General features: G+C 44.1%; 1 protein-coding gene across 1 annotated transcript in view; it reads left to right on the forward strand.

Annotated features, from left to right (window-relative positions):
• Positions 1-7,974: 7,974 nt before the first annotated feature.
• Positions 7,975-23,245, forward strand: part of LOC103727194 (guanylate cyclase soluble subunit beta-2-like) — a 109,702-nt gene continuing 94,431 nt past the window's right edge. Inside the window, exons 1-2 of the mRNA XM_029559591.1 lie at positions 7,975-7,992; positions 12,330-12,403. Of these exons, the coding sequence (XP_029415451.1) occupies positions 7,990-7,992; positions 12,330-12,403 (77 nt within the window). The 5' untranslated portion in view covers positions 7,975-7,989. The remainder of the gene's footprint in view (positions 7,993-12,329; positions 12,404-23,245) is intronic.

Raw genomic sequence — 23,245 nt, forward strand, 5'->3', positions numbered from 1 at the left:
CATTTTTAGATTTCTTTGGCTGCTGCCTTATGTTAAGGTAAGATTCTGTCTTGCCCGGTGGGCTCCAGTTTCAGAAGAAATCATCAATTCCAACAGGAGGAACATGGCTTTTCTACTATGTATGGAGAAGGAATGGGCAACAGCTCTAGGCTGACCTTGATGATGGTGATATTTTCCATTGGGTCTAGTAATCAGCCACTATATCATATAAGGCATGTTTTTGTTTTTCCCTTCAATAGCTGGTGATCCAAAGGAGAGAGGTTAGGATGAATTTAGATCAAACATTGCCAAGGAATCAGTGAAGGCAGAGGTCACATGAAGCCTAGGGTTAAGGGAGGGAAAGGCTTAAGAATGCCTATAGTCCTGCAAGGTGGGTTTAGACTTCAGTGGAAGATGACAGAGGGATTGCACTGTGTGATGGGTTTGCAAAAGATAGTCATTAGAAGTTTTAGGAAGGACAGTGTGTGGCACAGAGGTGCTACTGACACAAGAGCAGGACTGCTAACAAGCAGCTATGAAAGATCGGATTGGAGAGGGGGGAAGCTCAAAAGAGAGGTGTAGAGTTGATCACATGGGGACAAAGCTTTGAAGTCATTATCTGGTGCTGAGGTGGAGGGTGGAGGTGAAACAGAGCCCTCAGAAGATACAGCAAAGCTGGAGGGAGTGGTAGGGAGCCTTCTTGTGGTGTTGTGATAATAAACCATTTTGAATTTTCCACCCTCAGGAAGGCACTCTTGTCCTTGGTCTGCTCCTGATTAACTCTTTGCCTACCTCAGTTTCTCCATCCTCTCTGATTTCTCTCTTCTTTGAAGCATGGTGTTCACCCAAAGATATTGTCAGATGTGGCTGGCTCGCATTCCTGGGGCAGATCTCTCTATGTGGCCATGGGGTTCACTGGCATCCTTATTGGCTCTCTGCCTCCAGCCAAAGCCTGCTGACATTGTATAGACCTTGGGCCATACAGGATGGCAACACTTCATAGGTGTTCTCTTGGGCAGGAGTGGAGGAGATTATCTATCAGTTTTTAAGTCATTGATATAGAACTCTGGGCATGTGTTCCATCCAGGACTGTGTCTGGAGTTACCATAGCAACAGTCTTACCTGGAACTTTTAGTTCAATAGGAAAGGCAAATATTAATCAAAGGATCACACTAATGCATGCAAATCAGGATGGCAGAAAGAGCTGTGAGGAGACCCTTGATGTCGTGGAAAACTCATCACAGGAAGTTTGTCTGGAGAGGGTGGCTTAGGAGAGACTTGTGACTGTGAATGGCTTCATTTCCTTCAGCCCCACTGCCATCCAGCAGATGGATTCCTGAGGTTCTAAGCAACAGAGCAACCCAGTGTAGTTTCATGTAGAAATTGGATTTTGGTTGTTGGGTGGGGATTTGACCATGGGGAAAAAAAGACGGCTAGGAGATTGATTGAACAGCGATAGTATTAGCTGGGACCAGGGAGGGAGAAAGCACGGTGACTAAGATGATGGGGTTTAAGATCAGCTCTGAAGTTGAATGTAGGCATGTTTGGGCTGCCTGTGAGTTAGACTTGGAAAGATGGGGCTTGAGCCTAAGGAATTAGGGGTTCTGCTCTTGAATTGGAACCAAGTTTTCAAAGAGCCTATGAGAGACATTTCTCATTAAAACCACCACAAGTACCTCCCAACAGCATCACTCTGGGGTCCAAACTTTTAACACATGGACTTTTGGGGAACATTCAGTATCTAAACTACAGAAGTGGGGAGTGAAGTCAGGTTCTACTTTGCATATTTTCATTGGAGCTTTCTGTAGACCTCCATGCATGCTATAGCCTGGGAAATGAGAGCTGCATGTAAAATCAAAGGGGCTAGAACTGGAATGGAATCCTGGAGGCCATCGTTGCAGAGATGTAGTCAAAAGCTATGGTGTTAACACTGATTCTCAACTTGACAGATTCTAGACTGGCCTAGGAGCCATGTGACGAGCCACATCAAGCTCCTGCTGTCTTGACTCCCCATTATGCACTGTACCCTTGAACTATGGGCCAAAATAAATCCTTTCTCTCTTGAATTGCTTTTGTCAGAGTATTTTGTCACAACAACAGGAAAAGTAACTAAGAGAGAAGCTACACAGAAATGAGATCACCAAGGTACTAGGTGAGACTTGAGAGGGTGAAAGGTGGATGGGTGACTGAGGACTACAGCACCTAAATGACATTCAGAGGGAGGCAGAGAACCAAGGGAGGTGAGAGGAGAAGCAGGCCAAGGAGGCAGAGAGACTCTGCAAGGATGGAGGACAGAGGACATCCAGCAGGAAGGGAGGAGGTTCAGGGACGGAAGTGCCTAGCTGGTGGGGAACACGCCAGTGCCAGGAGAGGAAGGCGGTCTAGATTTCAGTTCAGCACAGCATTGCACACAGTCTGCAGAGCTCAGGGACCCTCTCTGTGCTTTACTGTTTCTAAACTCCATGCCCTCTGAGAGGCAGCTGAAGAGAAGAGGAGCCCTTAGACACTGGAAACCCTTTGCCTGTGTGGGCTCTGGGTGGGGGTGAGGGAGGGCTTGTCCCTTCATCCAGTAACCAAGTTCCCAAGTTGCCTCAGGCTCACAGGATTGTATGCACGTTTTGGATTCGAAGCCCAGACAACCGTTGTGTGAACAGAAACAGGCAGTGGAGGCTATTCAGGGCTTATTTTTCTCAAATGTGAGTGTTATGATTACAATACTGTATTACTATTATAATAATAATTATTTTGTTTGTTTAGTTTTTTTTTGAGACAGAGACTCATGTAGCCCAGCTTGGCCTTGAACCTACTATGTAGCTAAGGTTGGCCTTGAACTTGAACTTGTGATCTTCCTGCCTTCATTTCCTGAGTGCTAGGAGTACAGCTGTGTGTTGCTATGCCTGGCTTTATTATTGTATTGTATTGTATTGTATTGTATTGTATTGTATTGCATTCTATTTTATTTTATTTATGTGTAAGAATGTTTTTCCTACACGTATACGAGTGCCCCTGTGTGTGAAATCCCTGCAGAAGCCAAAAGAGGAAGCTGGATCTCCTGGAAATAGAGTGGGTGTTGGGTTTGGAAAACGAACCCAGGTCCTCTTCAAGAGCAGACAGTGCTCTTGACTGCTGAGCTATCTCTCCAGCCCTAACAAGAGTTTTTTTTTTTTTTTTAAAAAAACATTTATGTGAATATGTCTGTGTCTGTGTGTATGCACTCCAGCCTCTATATTATTATTATTATTATTGTTATTATTATTATTATTACCACCACCACTACCACCACTACTACTACTATTATGAGATAAGACCCAGGCTGGACTCAAATTTGAGATCCTGTCTTAGACTTCCAGCAGTATAACCCTGGAGCTCGTATGAAAAGGATGGCTCACCACACCTGACTGTGATAGTTATAACTTATAGTGCTTAAATGAATTATCACCTGTTAAAAGTGTCTGGTCTATAGTAATTATTGACTATGGTTATAATGAAAGAATATTTATTTACTATCACTTAGGATATTAATTTTGCCACATACTTTAAAGGCAGCGGTAAAAGAGAAATTCTAAAACTGTTGTATGCATCATTGGAGGAAGAAGGGGCTGAAAGAAAACCGTATCAGTTTGCAATGTGAAAGTCCTTCGAACCTCCTTACAGGTGGTACCCAGGTCACCTTATTTATCTGTGGCTACTCCTTTATCAAATGAAGATTAGGTTAAGTTTGAAGGTGTCTGAACTGGTGCTAAATGAGCCCTAGCGGAATGTCATGGTGCTCTTTGATGGATCACCGCCAGGCTTGCTGTTTCCTTAAGTAATGTGGAAAGGCGAACACTTTCCTGTTGCAATTATAACACGGTCACGTCTGGAGAAGATTACAGCCCTAGCTTAGCTTAAGGGGGAACTTAAATTGGAGGACCTTTTCGTCATTATTCCAGACCTTTCTCTGAACCGAGCTTCTCCACGTGGTCAAGATGTGCTTGTCTTGCAAACGGCTCACCTTGGCCTCCCTCCCTTCCTGGGGACGAGTTAACCACAAGGGGCGGGTTGCTATTTACAACTCTGGCCACACGGTGGCACTTCGCACCCAACAATTCCTGGTTTTGCAGTTCCTTGGGGGAACTGCGCTTTTCTGTGCTTGTCTTGCTGAGGGACAGGTCTGCCCCCTCACTGCTGTCCTGCGTCCTGAAGAAAGGGCTCTGATTTGAAAAACAAACCGGGAGCTTACACATGCAAATCAAAACTCCAGCTGTAGTAGGCGGGAGAAAACCGGCCCAGGGCAAACCAGGAAATTGACTTTCCTTGAAATGAAGGCATCACCTGACACCCTGAGCGTCTTCCCGGTAAAAAGAGAGGGGTCAGTTCCAGTTCTGATTCCAACTGATGTGGGCCTCATTGAGGCCTCTTAGCTTCTCTGCACCCCTGTTTTTCAGCTTTGGGTGGTGACAGTAACGATAATAGAAACTACAGGGTTGTGGCTAAGAGAACCAAAGGTAACGTGGAGCAGAAGGACATTGCTGGTCTTCGGTCTTTAATGTGCAAAAATGGCAATTCCGTGTGATTTATCCTAAAGCACGTGGAGACCACTGCCGGGCACTCTGCAGGCTGCGGTAAAAGCTAAGGATTATTTTCACAGGTGTTGTGACAAAAGCAACAATAGGGCTTGCTGTGGGCATTTAGAGAATCAAGTCCCTGGTCGGGACTGTTTTCCTGGAGATTCTTCCTGAAGTCATTCTTCTGGCTTCTGCATGCTAAAGAGCCAACTATGAAAATATGTCTCCAAAAATCTGGAGCCCTTGGTTTTGATTTTTGTTTTTTCTTTATTTGTTTGCTTTCTGAGACAGGGCCTCATCATAAAGCCCAGGCTGAATTTGAGTTCACCATCCTCCTGCCTCAGCCTCCTTAGGCATGCTAGTCACCAAATCCCCCTCTGGCACACAGGGTCTTGCTGTATTACCCAGTCTGCTTTGGAACAATTCTCCCATCTCAGCTTCCCAGCTATCTCTGTCCACAAGAAAACCCCATTGTGCTTGGCTCCAAAGTCTGGTTCATTACCACAGCCTACCATTGGCCAAGTCATCCCAGCCAACCCACCTTTCAGTGAGATGTTAGTCATACCAGGGGAGAAAATCAGGTTTAACACAATACTACACAGATGCAATTGCAAAACACACAACAAAACCAGAGAAGGGTGGGATTTTTCTCTCCAGATCCTTGCCTTCACACCCTCCTCATTTACTTCCTTAAATAGTAGCAACTTAACTCTGGTGACCTCTGTGTGGCGCCTTGACTTTCCCCACTGTTCTATGAACAGGACAGTCTTAGCTGTCTCACTGGATCTGATTATGTGTCTTCAAAGATGTATCCAATGAAGCTGTGTCTTTACATACATACATCTAATTGGAAGAACAATGTCTGAACCCAGTGTACCAATGATTAACTAAAAGTTAAAAAGGCAAACACAGCAGAAGACATGCTCTGTGACTCTGTGTGTGTGTGTGTGTGTGTGTGTGTGTGTGTGTGTGCGTGCGTGTGTGTGTGTGTGTGGTTTAAGAGCAAGCAAAGCTCATCTACGGTGACAAGAGCCAGGGCAGTGGGTGCTGGGTGGCTGGGCTGGCAGCAAAGGATCCCTGAGGGAACTTCCTGTGATGATAGAGACTCTCTGTGTCTACACTGTGATGTAAGTGGTATACACGTTTCCCAAAACTCAAGGGACTGTTCACTTCAGATCATTAAAGGTAGTCACAAAAGCTGTCCCTCCAAACAATGATGGTAGCAGAGGCAGGAAAGTCTGTGAGGTCACAGAGGGGGAAGGGTGGTTCCACAGAGACAATTCCTCCCTGGCAGCTTCCACAACTGAAAAACCATGTGAAATGCCAGCTAATTTTCCAGACAGCTTCAAAACCCAGAGATGGTTTTCTTCTTGCATCTACTGTGTCTTTTCAGATGTTTACAGAGTATTTACAAAAAGTGGTCCTTTGGGTGGCAGTTGTAATTAAGGAAACTGGCAGAGAAAATTAACACATACCATAAAAGAGGGATAATTAGTCCTCTGCCATATACAATATTATTATCAAATGGCATTCACCCAGGAATCCAGTTGGTTTATACACACTGGCCCTTGTTGTAGGCAAGATCCTCCCTTCCTTGTTACTGAGTATGAAGCTGCCACGTTCCGTGGATGATGGGCCATATGGTACTTAACATCAGAATCAAAATGAGCTTGTGCTTTTTGTGTGAGATGCTGAAACTTATTAGAAAATCAGAAAGCCTAATTTCTACCAACTTCCCGAGACCTACCATCTGCTTCATGAAAAAGAAAGAGGGAGTTGTTTTGTATGTGCGCATGTGAGCATGTGTGTGTGTGTGTGTGTGTGTGTGTGTGTGTGTGGTGTGTGTTTAACCATTTATTTACTTATTGTGAAATGTGAGCATGTGGGTGTATGTGTTTGAAAAAGCAAGGTGGGGACTGAGCTGCTGCAAGGGAAAGCCAGTGCTAGCTCACTTGGCAGGGCAGAAAGAGGAGCTGTCAGCTGAATGGCGGCTTGGGAAGCATAATTATGGAAATCATCTATTTCAGAGACTTTTTCCCCCTCCTGGCCACATGTCCCTTCCACTTAGGATTATTGCATAGAGTCTAACTTTTGCAAATACTCAAAATGCCCACTTCAGAGAGAAGAGGGGGCATCACTAAGCCTCAGTGGAATGAGTGGAAATAGCCAGGAAAACCTTGTCAAGGGAGCTCGCTGCGTAGGAGGGGCTCTGAAGGAAAGCCTGGTGAGATGGCACCTTTCTTCAAGCAGGAACCTCTGAGACAAAGATGGCCATGTGCCTTCAGGAGGACACCAGTGTTTGGACATTGATTTTAGGAGTCCATCTCAGCCTCCTGCATCATCGAGTCCATGAGATGTCTTAACCATGAGTCACATCTCAGTAGTTGCTCACTATAGCCAGGAGGGTCTAGCGCACCCTCTTCCTTGAGTTTGTTGTATTTATTTATTTGAATTCTTGCTGCCAGGTCTGTTGGAATTGCCTCAGACAACATTCAAGGAAGCTAGTTAGTGGTTGGGTTTCTTGTCTGTGACCCCCAAGTAACACTCAGGAAATAGACTTCAGGCACCTGCCTATCATAGCCTGAAACAAAGCAATGAGGGGGTGGGAGGATGAGGCTTTCAGGCACCTGGGGGCATCACTTGATAGCATTATAAGGTCAAGTGCTGGTTGAGTCAGGCCCTTTCTTGGGGACTATCCAAACTGACTTTAATTAGAGGCCTCCCAGTAGACAGTCTCCTGTAAAAGGAAGTATTCCTGCAGGAGCCTAGGGGTATTTCTGAAGCCAAGTTCAGGGTTCTGGGAACATACTTATGACCTGGCTTCCAGAAACAGCCCTGCTGTACTCAGCACCTGGCCTCCTCAGGTGCTCACAAGGCTAACATCATGTAGATAAGTCAATGTGTTGTGTGAAGAGAGGAGTGACTTTGTGAAGGTCTATCAGCACGCAGGATTTTCAGCCTCCATTTCATCCAGTCTCAGAATGAATCAGACACCAGTGACCTCAGGTGTGGTGAGGAGGAAAGGGCATGTGTAGGGGAATCCATAGGCAGAGACTTCTTGTCCGGAGGGTCTGACAGGACTGAGACATCCCCATCCTTCAGCCTCACAGTATGGCCAGCCTCCCAGTACTCTGTTGGTCTCTGTTGTGCTAGGTACAACCTCCTTGGGGACAGTACAGCACTGTTTGGTGTTGGCACCTCTCAGAGAGGTGCATCAGGCTTCAGGCAGTACTCCTGAGAGCTTAGCATCAGAGGTGTGCACTCTCTGGGGTGTCAGGTGTCAGCTCCACTTGCTTCCATCAGGGACAGCCTTGCTTTCAGCTTCCTTCTAGTGCAGAGGTCTGTGGTTAGGTCCTGACTTCTCTGTGGAACACTACCACCTCCACAGACAGCTTCCAGAGGTGTGTGATCCGGCAAAACACCAGATTGGGAGTTGCAGCCTGCAGACAAGTCGCTGGGTACCATGGTAAGCAGCTGTCAGTGGCCTCTATTCTGCCTGATTCTGACTCCTCAAACTCTCCCAGTTTCTATTTCCTGGGCAAATATTTCTATTTCTTTTTCTTTTTCTTTTTTTTTTTTGAGACAGTCCTATGTAGCCCACCCTTGCCTTGCACTCAATATGTACCTGAACTGATCTTCCTACTTCCACATCCAGAGTGCTGGGATGATATGGTGTGACCATGGGATGATATGGTTTGTATGGGACTTGGTATTAAACCCACAGCTCTTATACATGCTAGACAAGTACTCTACTGGCTATTAGGCCCCCGGCCCTTCAGTGCATCTTCTCTGAGAAGCATGACTCGAGCACTGATCATGCTGTTTCACTGCAGGAAGAAGGAACCATTCTGAATTTCCAGGTGAACTCACTGAGGTTTGGTGAAGGGACAGTGTTAAACAGCACATATCACTTGGGTGAGCAATCAGCCTTCTTGGTCTGACTCTAAAACCATGAGTCCGACAATAGTCTTCAAATCGAGGAAGCATCATGGTTTCCAGTTAGCTCATGGGCAGACTGGGTTCAGAAAGGTTAGACCATTTGCCCCAAACCACACGGTTCTAAGGCATAGGAACAGAAACTCATTTGGTTCTAGAGCCCAAGCCTTTCCCCGTAAGCTGCTCCATCTGCTGGCCTCAATGAGGCAGTATTACAGGACAGAGCTCTGTTCCCCAGCCTACAGATGGCAGGTACTGTCAGGAGGACTGGATAGAGAATGCAGAAAGCCACCTTTACAGGAGAAAGATTTAGTTAGCCCTTAATATTTTTCAGATTCTAATATTTCCTTTAAACGCCGACACCTCTCAGTTGTACCTGGGTTAGGACCCAAATACCCTTTGGGAGATTGGGATGCCCAACCAGGGACAGTCCCTGCCAGCTTGTTGGTATGGCTGATTGCAGAGCTTTAGAGAAATCTAGTGCTATGCAATTCCTGCCCGTTTCCATGTAGTCCTTGAACATATGATGAGGGTGTCCTCTGAGAATCCCCTGCCACCTGGGCTGCGAGCAGCAAGCAGCAAGGTCCCCAGCAACCCTGGGGACATTCTGTGGACCAGCCTGTCAGTCAAAGTCTCCCAATTGCAGTGGAAGGAGGACATATTTATACCCCTCTTTTTCCCCTTTCTTTAAAAAAAAAAATTTGAATGCAGCCTGGGGCTTTGTGCATACTAGGTAAGCACTCTGTTCCTGAGCCCCAGACCTAGCTGAAGGACATATTCACAACTCCTAGAGGCTATGTGGGATTCTCTAGGGCCTATGAGCCCAGGAATCTTAGTGATTAATGATATCAATCTCAGACACTGTTGAATACGAAGGACAAAAGCTCACTGATCCTAATTCATCATACCAAGGTGCACCATCCAAGTGATTATAATCCAGGAGAAAATGATGGGGTTATAATCCAGTATTTGCTGGACTCCCCTGAACCTCATTTCCTTGTTGTACATTGGGGTGCAGGTAATGGGTATGAAGCTTTTATTTGATCTGACATTCTTTTGCAAAGATTAATAGGATAAATAATTATAATCTTTGTTGAGTTGATTTGAAATACCTGGGATTATTTGAGGGTTTCCACAAATTTAGGCTTGAGGCTTCAAATGAGTATTTATTTATTAATTTATTATTTAATTAGAGTTTATTAAGTACCTACTATGAACCAGGTACTATTTACTGTTTTGGTACTTTAATCAAAAACTAAGTAAATGAATCTTACATTTTCACCTTTGGAATTTATAGAAGGAAAGAAGAGGGGTCTTTATTCCTTGAAGGAGTGCCTGCTGAGTTTGGGGAAGGGTAGCAGGCACTGGGGTAAGCCAAGGTTATCAGGAGTGGACACAAACATGAAGCTCATGCTGCATTTATATGAAGACATCTTCAGGGTGTGCATTGGTGCCAAGCCAGGATAAGAAAACATACAGGGCCTGAGTAAGGGTAAGGGGTAAATATGGTGTTGCAGTGGAAACTGGAAATACAGATGAGCAGGACACATGGACCGAGCTGCATGAGTACAGAACCTTTATGTGCTGTTGGCACTGGGTTCTCTTAAAACAAACAAACAAACAAAACCAAAAAACAAAACAAACCCCCCAAAATCCCCTCTATTCTGGGACTAGGAAATAGTTCAGTTGATAAAGTGCGGGGGACCTGAGGACTTAAGATCAGATCTCCAGAACCCATGTAAAAAGCAGAGACAGGAGGATTCCTTTGGCTTGCTGGCCAGCTACTCTAGACAATCTGTGATCTCCAAGTTCAGTGAGAGACTCCTGTCTTAAAGCATAAGGTGGAGAAGGGATTGAGGAAGACATCCAACCACCCAACATTGATTGACCTCTAATCTCCACACATGTGCACAGACACAGACACCTGTGTCTGTGCACACACACACACACACACACACACACACACACACAACCCTATTGTGGGGAGCCTGGTGGTGCACACCTGTAATTTTAGCACTGGAGGTAGAAGTAGGAGGATTAGGTGTTCAAGATCATCCTTGCCTTTACAATGAGCTTAAAGCTAGCCTGGGCTACCTGAGACCCTGTCTCAAGAGCTCAAAACAAAAACAAAACAGAAAACTGCTATGAAAATCCAAACACAATAAACCTTAAGCCTGATATTGTGGGACAAAAAGATTCTCTAGGGCCAGGAGTGGTGGTAGTACATGCCTTTAATCTCCACACTTGGGAGACAGAGGCGGGTAGATCTCTATGAGATCGAGGTCAGCCTGGTCTTCATAGGGAGTTCCAGATCAGCTGTGACTACAAGGAAACCCTGTCTCAAAAAGATTTTTTAAAATTCTTTAGAAAGAAATCTAGAACTCGAGTCATTTGTGCTTCAAATAGAATCCAGTCACTCACAGGCCCTGAGGTTAGGAACCCCAGGGGTAGGGAAGGTGGTGTGACCTATGTGGGGGCATAGGGACCCTCCTTCTGGCTCTCCTGGAGAAAAGGAAAACACAAATGAACACAGGAACAGAAAAAAAAGTTCTTTTTGCTTCCTGGTGTTACCTTTAGGTCAGTGGGTTCTGGGGGTAGAATCAGGTTTGCCCTTCTAGCACCATCTTTTGGGGGTTGATTGTTTGTTTGTTGTTTTGTTTTGGTACTGGTGAAAGAATCCAAGGTCTTGCACATGCTAAGCAAAAGTTCTACCACTGAGCCATACCCCCAGCCTCAGCTCATCTTTCTTTTTCTTTACTGTTGTTTCTTCCACTCTGTACATCTTGAACATGCACACATGTACACACACACAGACACACACAGACATAAACACACACACACACACACACACACACACGTACACACACACTCAGGTTAATTTTCTTTTTAAAAAAATTTTTTTTGGTCTTTTTGAGATAGGGTCTCCCTGTAGCCCTAGCTGATATGTGCCCACTTTAGGGACCAGGCTGGCCTGGATCTCACAGAGATTTGTCTGCCTCTGATCCCCGACTGCTGGGATTAAAGCCTGGTTTAAAAAATATTTTATTTATTATTTTTATTTTATGTGTATGAATGTGTTGCCTGCATGTATGTAAGTGTACCCATTGTCGTGCAATGCTCATGGAGGTCAGAGGAGGGCATCAGATCCCCTGGAACTGGAGCTGTAGACAGTTGTGGTGCTGGGAACCAAACCTGGGTCCTCTGAAAGAACAGCCAGTGCTCTTCACCACCGAGCCATCTTTCCAGCCCCATTCTAAATAGTTTATTTTTATTATTTTTATTTTATGTGTATGAGTATATTGTCTGCATGTATGTAAATGCAACCTTGTCATGTGATGCCTGAAGAGGTCAGAAGGGGGCATTGGATTCCTCTGGAACTGGAGTTATAGATAGTTGTTAGCTGCCATGTGGATGCTGATAATCAAACTCAGGTCCTCTGCAAGAGCAGCCAGTCATCTTTCCAGCCCTCTGGGTTCATTTTCATAGAGTATGTCCTTTCACTACTTTTTTTGAACCTGTCATGAATTGTGTGCCCTTCCCGTAGAGTCTGAACACTTGTTGCCTCTGCCATGCCTTTGAACTCTTCATTTTGGCAAACAATACCTATTCAAGATGGGATTCCAGGCAGGAAGTGCCTCTCTGAGGATGGTATGATTGGAACTCTAGTTGTAGTTGCCTGTGAGAACACTGTCAGCCACGGGCTGTGAACATTTCCCTCTGCTGGGAAATGAGCTCAGCTACTTAGCAAATAGACACCCTGTGGAAAGCCGTGGTCAGGTGTGCACCTCTGCAAAGCCAACAGCAAGAAGTGCAGGTCCAGGGGTTTTGTGGGTCATTCTACATATTTTCCTTCTTGTTTGTGTCTAGTATGGATTCATCAACACCTGTCTGCAGTCTCTCGTGATAGAGAAATTTGGTGAAGAGACATGGGAAAAACTGAAGTAAGTTTGTTAAAAGAAAGATGAAGCATCGCTGTAAGCCTCCAGGTGTTCGTTGCTGTTGTTATTACTGTATTTCATGTTTTCAGTGTTTCACTGACTCCTTGATTGAGTCGTGAGCTGAACAGATCACTGTACTTCTGTACTTTTCAGTGAGATTCAGGGACTGGGAGATCAATGAAAGCACCTGAAATACATACACAGAAAAGACTCCAGAAACCGCATCTTTGGGTGTGCGGTATATGTGTGTACACATGTTCAGGTATGTGTTTATGTGAGCATGTGAGTATGTGTGTGTGTGTGTGTGTGTGTGTGTGTGTGTGTGTGTGTGTGTGTGCATATGGAGGTCAGAGGTAAACATCCAGAGTCTTTTTGTGTGTACACGTGTATGTGGTGCACATGTGTGTGTATGCATATGGAGGTCAGAGGTCAACATCCAGAGTCTTCCTTAATTGTTCCTCACCTTATTTTTTGAGACAATATCTCTTGCTGAACCTGGAGTTCACTGATTTGGCAAGATCCAAGGATCTGCTACAGGAGAAACCGGGATCCCCTCTTGGGGTTCTTAGTGTCATTAATAAAAAAATTTAAGAATGGACTCAAACAGAAGCTGAAGGACAACATTATTAGAGTTTAAAAGAAAGCCCCCAGGGCAGACAAGCTGTAAAGACAAGCTGCCTGGTGGAGAATGGAGGGGGAAGGGGGAAAGCCATGCTGTTTAAAGTTGGTATGGAGGCCAGGCATATGGTGGACTAGTAGTCACATGGTAGGGAGAGATGCTTTAGAACAAGCATAAAGAAGCCCAAAATGTTGGTGAAAGCATGCTTAGAAAAGAGATAGAAAGAAGAAAAGGAGCAGTTATACTTTTTGAAGACTTAAGAAGCTGCGAGCCCTTGGCCAGATGAACTAGTGCACCAGAGGTTGGGGATTCCAGGCAGGAAAAGTCCGCCATCTCATTATACACTAGGTATTCCACCTATCTCTTTAGGATAGCTTAAGGTGAACCTTCCTTCCTAGGGATGATACCTTGAGCAGATGATTGACCCAGACCAATTAGAATGCTATGTCTCCACCCAGGCCAGAGATTTTATTCTTTTAACCAGGAGTTACCTCTTAAAGGGCCTTTCTTGCTACTCTAACGGATCCACCTGCCCTCGCTCTTTTCCACCCCCCAGAACTGGGGTTCCAGTCATGCACCACCATGCCCTACTTTTACTTGGGTTTTAGGGATTCGAACTTAGGTCTTTGTGCTTACATGATAAGCACCTTACTCACTGAACCTTCTCCCCAAAGTCCCCATATTTATTTTTCAAGAACATATCGGTCTCTGTTCCAAAAATCATCCTTAAAACAGGGTCCCTATCTTAATAATAATTCACATAATTCTTGCTTGTATTTCATGAATGAACTCTCAAATGTACCCCCATATCACCATAGTAGGGATTGAACTCAGGGCCTTGGATGTGCTGGGCAAGAGCTCTAGCACTGACCTCTCACTGAAGAGAAAGCAATGTACTTTTTCTTTTGGGGGAGGAGGTATTTACTAGGAATTGAACTCAGGTTCTTGAATGTGCTAGGCAAACACACTACTACTGAGCTATATCCCTACTCCTTAGGCATTCCTTAGATAATTCCTACTTTTCCCTTCCTGCCTCCATGCAGAAGTTCCCTAATACTGTCATTTACGTTTCCAAATCACCCCCCATCTGCTTTCTGTATCTTCTGTCTGCTTTCTTGGAGGCCCCCAACCTTCCACTGTGACAAGTTGGGGCTGAAAAGATCTCAGATCACCTGATCCTATGAAGAGAAAGGAATGGAAAAAATATGGAAGATGATTGGCTTTCTCAGTTAATCAATGACATGCAAATTAAAGCAATTATGGTACCACTTTGCCTATTAATCTCCAAAAAATTTAAATGATAATAACCAATTCTGGTTAAGTTGCAGAAACATGGGTAATTGCTCATGGCTCTGAAAACCGGTCCAGTCCTTTCAGAAAGCGGTCTGACAGCATGAACCAAAGTCTGTGAAAACGCACACATCCTTCGAAGTTGGACGTCAGCCTATGAGAATCTATTCTCTGAAAAGCATACACGCCTGCAGACACACGTGTAGATATGTGTAGGAAGAGGCGATGTTGCTTTCAATTTACACAAAATAAATTAAAAATTACGTTTTCAGGGGTCAAAAAACGACCGACCAACCAACAGAATGACAAATGACCTTTGTTTGTGATGCTTACAAGTTCTGGGAGGTAATCTGTGGAACTGTGTAACAGCTCAAAGAAACAAACAAAAAGTAAGAGAACGTTCAAAAGTCCCAATTTTTCCTACTGATTAATTTTCAATGCTTTAATTTTTTGTTTGCTTTCGTTTTGTTTTTTTTTTTCGCTGTTTTGGTTTGTTGTTTTTCTTTTTTTTTTTTTTTTTTTTTTTTGAGATGGAATCACTCACCGTGTAGCTCTGGCTGTACTGAAGAGCCTGGAACTTGCTATATGCACCAGACTGGCCTTGAACTCAGAGATCTGCCTGTCTCTGGCTCCTGAGTACTGGCATTAAGAGTCTGCCACCTTGCCCAGCCTTTAATTGGTTTTGAATTTAAATGAACTTAAAATGCTTAGTGCATGTTTTCCCTCTCTCCTACTACTTACAGTTTTTCCAAGAAAGCAGATTTGTGAATGAACTGATTCCCCATAAGCATGTGGCTAAATTGAGATAGGGTCAGGCTCTGCAGCCTTGTGTCACTGTGGCCCCCACATGTGGGTCTCTCCACCCCCTCGTTTGAGGGAGTCCATCTAGGGCTATTCCTTAGCATCCCTGTGGTCATTTGCTTGGAGCGTCCTAGGTTTGATAAGAAACAAATGTTCTTTCTGAATATATCAGTGAATAATTATGAGAGGTCACAGTGTTAGTTTTCTGATTCTGTGACAAAATACCTGTGAAAATCAACTTAAAGAAAGGAAGGGAAAATCTAAAGACAGGAAAAGTTGATTTTGGATCAGGGTCCCAGAGGTTTCAGTCTGTGGTCACATGGCTGTGGCTGCCACTGTGGGCCTGTGATGAGGTGGATCAAGGCAGGAAGCAAAGGGCACAGCAAAGCTGTTCCACTCAACACATGGGGGCTAGGAAGGAAGGTTTTGGAAACAGTCTAAACTCTACAAACACACATTGTAACTTCTAACTAGGCCCCATCTCCATAGAGCCCATCCTGCTATGGTCTCAGTAGTAGGTGAAGTTAGCATCATCAGAATCCACTCAGGTCAGTGGCACCACCCTCTAGCATCAAACCTTCTACACTGGGGCCTTTGAGGAATATTCCAGACCTAAATCAGAGCAACCCTTTAGTCCAAATTGCTTCACTTTACTGGAAAGAAAATGGAAGCCTTTCAGAAGTTGGGTAGTTTGGCAAACCCCAAAATGCAAGTCAGTCACTAGGCCAAGACACATCAGTATCTTTTAAAATAAAATGTGTATATATATATGTCATATGTGCACATGTATGTAGGTACATGCAGAGGTCAGAAGGGGGCATCAGATCTCCTGAAGCTGGACTTATAGGCTGTTGTGGTCCATCCCACATAAATGCTGGGAACACTCTTAACTGCTAAGCTATTTCTCCAGCGCCAATATCAGCATCCTTCTAACAACCAAGTTGTCTTGGGGAGTGCTTCGTTGAAGACTGAAAGGAACAGCCTTCCATCTATTAAGGACTCACTTTGGGTCAGACACCCCTTTATTAAAGCCGAGCAAGAACACTGCAAGGCAAATGGCGCCTGAGAGAGGATTAACTAAGGAGAGAAAACCCACCCTGAACATGGGTAGTGCAGTTCTTTGGGGTGGGGTAATGACTGTATAAAAACGGGGAAAGGAGAAAGCTGGGAGAATGTCTACCTTCATCTCCCTCTGCTTTCTGGTCCACCCATGTGTGAGCAAGCTCTGGTGACCATGCCTGCCCCACTGTGATGGATTGTGGTCTCTCAAACCTTGACAAGAATAAGTTGCTTCTTGTGAGGTATCTGGTCACAGCAATTGGAAAAGTAACTAAAACAGAGTCCAGGCTTGCAAGGGGATCCAAGAAACACGATCAGAAGCAGAGAACCTAGCATGACAGTGTCTGGAGTTTGCGTTGCTAGGCTGTAGCTCTTTCAGAGTATCTGCTTGAGACCCCAAGGATAGGTTCACATAGTCGGCACCAGCCAGACATCTGTTGTGACTGCAGTGGAAATACAGCTTTAAATCAAAAATCAAGTCTATCTAATAAGCTCAACTAGCTATAAAACCAGCATCATTTAGAGCATACTATTAAAAAAAAATTCTCTATAGTATAGGAAACTCAACCTATAAACACAAATTCGAATTAAGGAAGGTCATTTGCTGTGCCAAAAGATTTGCTTGGGGCTATATTTAAACAACAAATTCCCTATTGTTTTTAAAGTAGATTTTTTGCTGAAAGGGGGAAAAGCCATCAATTCCTGCACAAAATTTAAGAAGAAATGATTAAGTAAAGTGAACTGTCTGCAGGCCTTATGACATGATTTTATTTTATAGGAAATAATCAGAAGCATATGTCTGTCCTGCCTTGCCTGCCCCGCTGGCCTCCCTCTTCTACAGTCTACCTTTACAGGTTCCTAATAATGAAGCCCCCTGTTATAACTCCTGGCTAAAACCTTTACCCAAACTTAAAGAGTGGAAGCAATGATAGATGGGGAAAGAGTACAGCTTTTGGGATCAGCCTTGCCTTCATGTTGTGCCCGGGTTGCTTGCCTGCTGTTTGACTTGGGGGCAATTTTCTACGTTCATCAGGCGCTTGTTCAGCTCTGAGCATGCCCAGATCAGATTGGCCTATGGGCTTGTATGTGGGGATTGACTTGGTTGCTAATTGATGTAGGAGAGCCCAGCTGACTGTGGGTGGCACCATTCCCTGGGCAGGTGATCCTGGGCTATATAAAAAATCTAGCTAAGCATGAGCTCATGAGTGAGCCAGCAAGCAGCATTCCTCAACAGTTTTTGCCTCCAAGTTCCTACTTGAGCTCCTGCTCTGACATAATAATTGACTGTGACCCTTTCTTCCTCTAAGATGCTTTTTGTCATGGTATTTGTCACAGCAACAGCATGAAAGGAGAGTACACCTGAAGAACTATTTGAGCTGGAGATACTCAGAACGGCTCCTGTTCGTCCCATTTCTGTTGGATCATTATCCTTTTGGCTTGTCCGGCATCTCTCCCCTTCCTTTTAGACTGACCCCTTTCTTCATGTCCTCCTGTTTTCTACTAAGTTAAGTCCAATAAGGACTGAAAGCGAGCTATGGTTCTTCCTTGACTTTGATCTGAGCATGCTACGTTCCTTCCTCCTTCCTGGCTAGGCATGTGTTTCTAACTCATCCAGCTGTCTCAATCAAAACTGCAGGCAACAGAAGGGTCTTTGACATCAGTGTGGTCGGAGCCTTTCAGCTGGGGGACTCAGCTTCCAAAGAGATCACACCAAAATACCTAAGGCATGGGAAAATTTAAAAACAGCTCATTTTATAATACTGTAAGGTAGAACTTTTTATATAATAATAATCTCAAAGGTGACACTTAAGAGGTATTTTTGTTTAGGAGGATTATATTGGAGATAAATTTAGCAGGAGGAGAAACATATTTTGAGGCCTGAAGCCTGTTTAATTAGAGACCCTCCTTTATAAAGAATGTAAGGGAGGCTGATACAGAAGTACAAGTTCAAGGCTTGTCAGAAATACAGAGGATGCTCAAGGCCAGCACAGACAACTTAGTGAAGTCCTGCCTCAAAAACAAAAACGGTATGAGAGGTAGTAGCTCAGTGAAGCACTTGTCAAGATGCAGGAGACCCTAGGTTCAGTCCCTAGTAACAAAAAGGGGGGTAGATCTTGTGTTTATTCTCTGTAATGGTTTTACAGTGTCCGCCAAATGTGGAACCTGAATATTTCCATTAAACTTGTATATCGAGCTCTTGCTCAGTTCTCTGTTTTTATGCAGAATTGAAAACTTTTGGGTATGTGTAGGGGAAAAGAAAGAAAACACAAGGTGAACATGAAACTAAACTGCAGTGTGTTCATAAATAAATAAATCCAGTAAGAGATAAAATAAATAAAAGAATATAAAATGATAGACACTTAAATACAACGTAAGTACTTACTGATTAGATTGAAAGGAAAAATAAGGCTGATGGCTAACACAGACAGAAAAAAGCCTCAAAGAGAAAAGGTTTTTATTCCTGCTCTCGTTCACTGGCTAACTGGCCCCCTTGGCAGCATCTCCTTGCATTTGGGCCTGTATCTAGTTTCCTGTGCTTGTTGACAGCACTTTAATAATCAGTTTCTACAAAGAGAATAGAATGAATTTCCCTCTACTGTAGCTGACTGGGGATTGTTTTTTTGTGTGACTGTTCCTGAAGAGGCACAAAGAAACACCTATTTACCACAGACAGAACACGTTGGTTTGGTGAATCAGTGAGTTTATTGGTGTTACTTGCAAGCCTATGGGGGACTGAGGCAGCCTCAGCATTGAAGAGTCCCAGCCCTCAGCTCACATACATCCCAGCCTCCACTCCAAGGTAAGACCGGAACAGGGCAGAGCAGTGACTCCAGTCTAGGCAAGGGCCTCCATGACCATCTTCCCTCCCTCCATGAGGAAATGCTAAGGGCCCCATTACTGTTGTTGTGTTGCTGTTGTCTCCCATCACTATTTCTGGGAGCTGTGAACAAACATCTACTCACCTCAAATAGGGAACCAATAACAGATCAAAGGAAGGACACGTCCAAAGTCCAACTTGGTAAACCAATGTGTTTTATTGGGGTTACTTGTAAGAGTATGGGTGAGCAGTTATAGGAGCAGAAATGACTCAAAGACAGCTACATCATCAAAGCCCACCCCAGCATGGGGGATAGTTCACAAAAGCAGGAAACCTGGAGTGCACTACACAATGTGCAGGCAGCATAACAGGTTGGAGAGTGTCTCTTCTGGATAGCTCAGTTACTGTGAGCCTCTTCCTGGCAGCTCACCTTGACTTTTTTAAGCTGGTCTGACAATGCATCTTAGCAGTCTTTAAGGCCTGTATATACCTGGGGAGGCAGGGCCCTAGTGAATCTAGTCAGTTTCGGGGACTTCCTGTGTTGTTTACTTCCTGAGCTTAAGAACAAGATGGAAGCTCTTATCTTGGAGGAACCTAGTACACAGCGGTTGCCATAGACCACAGCTGTAAACTTTTATTTCCTTGCCATGACTGTAGGTCTGAGGGCAGAGGTCGTGTCCAACAGGAAGAAATCAGCTGCATCTTGTTTTATTTCATTTTATTTTTACTGATCACTTAGTTTTTTGTGCAAGTCTAAAGTATTCTCATCTTTCCTTGAAGAGCCATGTTTCCCTGCTGGTGGAGTCCTGAGAGAACCTTAGCCTTGATCTTCTCCCTGCCCTCCTCTCTCCCTCACCTCTAGGCAAGGCTTCTGGGACTGTCAGCAGTGGGTCATAAAGACAAAAGAGCGCCTCAAGGCCACCTGCAGCAGTTTGAAGAGTTCTTTGCAGAGGCCTCCACTCAAGTGAAGCCTAGATTCTTGACTCCACTGCAGAAAAGAATTTCAGGGTGAACCAATATGAGGCAGAGTTGGAATTTAACGAAGATTTAAGCATGGAGGAGGGGCTTAATAGAGAGACACTCAGAGAAAGCTTAGGACTCACCAAAGCATGAGCGGGGGCTATTCAAGACAGGGTCCTTCCTTTTATTACATTCAATTAAAGAAAAATTGTGCTTGCATGTGCACCTGGATGGGGGTGGTATGATGTGCCATGGCATATGCGTGGAGTTCAGAGGACTTTCAAGAGTCTGTTCTCTCCTTCCACCATATGGACTGCCAAAATTGGGAATCAAACCCATGTCAGGCTTGGCAGCAGGGACTTTTACCAGCTGAGCCATCTCTCTGGCCCAGAGAATCCTTCTTAAATGCCTTTTCAATAGCCATGCTTACAATTTTGTGACTTCTGAAGTTATATCTCAAAGGATTTCCAAACGATATCATAGGGTGGCCCCTGAGGAGCAAGAGATGGGATTACAGCCGATAGGATAAAGTCCTAACTCACTCGGGCTGCAGGGGAAGTTAGGATGCTTTCACTATAAATAAAGTTCACGGTCTTGCTTATGAGATTCCCAGAAAGTATCAGAGAAAGGAGTAAGGCCCTATGGAAGCTCACATTCTTAGGCCTCAAGCATGGGTCATTGCTATTTTACATTCTTACTTGAAATATCTCTGCATAAGAGGAATATTGTCTTTATGTTGGCAACCTTCACAGCAAAAGCTAATTGTGCTGGAATTCTTGACTCAGCTGGAAAAGACCTCAACCAGAATATGCGGTGAGGGGTCCTTTGCCCTTCTTATGTCCTCTTAATTTTTCCTGTCTTTCTGTCCTGTCTCAGGCCCAACTGCTGCTTCTGGAAACTGATGTTTGAGGTCTAGACACTTGCTGAATTTGCATGGCACAGGTGGTGCTCAACTGGGTAAACCAAAGCTCACCCATAGGCTCTTAAAGCTACTTGGAAGGTCTCAAGGGTGACCCCCCCCACGCCTGACTGCACAGCCAGGCCAGAGGGCCTTAGGTGGGGCTGCTTCCTCCTATCCCGAAAGAAGTTTCCAAAGCAAACAAATGTGTCTTTGGTCTAAATTAGAAGTTTTCAAACATCTGACTTAGGAAGCTTTTTCACCTTTGAAAATTGCTGAAGACCTCAAAATATTTTATCTGTATTATTTAAAGCAATACAAATTAAGACTGAATTTTTTTAAAGTTATCTGTTAATTAATCCAAAACAATATTAAAATAGTAATAGTTTGACTAACATATTTTAGTGATAACTAAGTATCTTATAAATAAAAAAATTAGGAAGAACAGGGACTTTTTACATTTTGAAGTTTATATTTTGTTTTTATAAATTCCTTTGTTGTGTAACTTAATAAAAAAATAGCTGGATTCTATCTTCTGTATAACATTTGTTGTGGTGGATAGCTTTTATTTGATGTATATGGAGAAAAATGTAGAAGGAAGAGCTTTACTAATGCCCTCAGATAATTGGGTCTATCTTTTTTTTTGAGGCAGGGACTCTCACTGCATCTGGAGCGCACCATTTCAGCCAGAATGGCTGGCTAGGGAGCCCCTAAATACACCTGACTCAACCCCACCTCATGCGTCTGGGGTTACAGACACTTATGGTTAGGCATGCTGGGCTTTTTCTGTGGTTTCAGGGGATCAAAACTCAGATCCTCATGCTTGTACAGAAATCACTTTACATACTGAGCCATCTCAATTTTCCTTAAGGCTCACAAATGCTCAACAAGTGGCAGTTTCTCAAAAGTCAGTTACAGTGTTGAACCTGACCACATATAGCAGCTTCCTCTGTGGTGTTGTAGGAGAATGCCTAGGTTCACCTTTTTGCTTAGAGCTTCAGCGTTTGCCTCATTTTGTTCTGTCAAATGCTAGTCACTAGGGAATTATTAGCTCACTGAGGTGTGCAGATCTTCAAATTGTTGATACGTTTCATCATCTGACTTGGAAATTGCATCTGTCCATTCCGTTGTCCCCAGCCTCACCAGAAATCCACCTGCTCACCTTGACAACACCCTCCAGTTATTTTCCTGAAAGTGACAGACTAATTAGTTCTTTTTTTTCTCCTTCTTTTGTTTTTTAAAGAAAATCTCTGCCAAGTGTCTGAGTAACAGTGAGTTCACCCACCTGTCAGTGGTTGTCAGGTAGAAATGATGCTCTACTCAAAAGTGCCAGCTCGGCCCCTAAGACAGTAGCATCAGGGCTTCTCCCTAGGGTGACAGTGCCACTTCTGTCCCTGTGCTTCCCATTTCATCACACATCATGTTCTCAAGATGTTTACTTAGGCCAGGGCTTAATAAAATTGATAGTTTTTACTGCCTCCACCAGAACAATCTGTACTGAAGTCAACGTCCCTCCTCTCTGAACATAGAAGAATGCAATCCCTATAAAGGACATAATGAAGAATGTGATCGTTTGGTACCCTCCCACCCCCCTTGATTTGGTACTAAAGTACTGACAGCATTAAACATCAATGCAACAGTACTATTATTTCAAATACCAGCTAATAAAAATGGCAAATAGTATTTTAATTTTACTATGAAAATAGTTTTTACCTTATGGATCCTTAAAAACGCCAAGAGGCAACTGCCTCTTGGGGATTCTGTGAACCATCTTTGAAAGTACCAGAGTCTTTCTCAGTGAACCAGAGATCAGGAACGATGTATCACTAGTGGCTGCAGAATGTCACAACTTACCGACCTGATCCTATTATTAAGAGAAGAAATAGAACAGTAAGATTTGTCCAGATCACCCAGCTAGAGTATGGCAGCATCAGAACTAACTACTGGTCTCTTCCTGACTCTCACTCTATGAGCTGTTGTTCATTTATATCTTTCACCTGAACCCCTAAAATTGGCCTGAGATTGTAGCTCAGTTGGTAGAGTGTTTGCCTAGCATCCAGGAAGCTCTGGGTTCAATCCTCAGCACTGCATAAACTATGCATAATGGCACATACCAGGAGGTAGAGACAGGAGAATCTGAAGATCAAGGTCACCCTCAGCTACAGGACCCCTTTCACCGTGCCCCCTACTCAGTGCTTGCATTCCACCTTGTTTTTCCTTAGATCTGGCTTCAATGACCACCAGGATTGTCAAGTTAGAATCGCACAGCCAACCTGCCTGGGAACCTGCACAGCCCTCTCCTTGCTCTGGCAGGTGTTGGGATTGTTCTGGGCTGAGTGGCCCACTGAGCATATTAAGATTTGGCCTCTAGCATTTTAGACCAATTAGCAAACCTACTAC

This window comes from Nannospalax galili, unplaced genomic scaffold (assembly GCF_000622305.1).
Source record: "Nannospalax galili isolate Female #2095 unplaced genomic scaffold, S.galili_v1.0 scaffold488, whole genome shotgun sequence".
In the NCBI taxonomy this organism is placed as follows: domain Eukaryota; kingdom Metazoa; phylum Chordata; class Mammalia; order Rodentia; family Spalacidae; genus Nannospalax; species Nannospalax galili.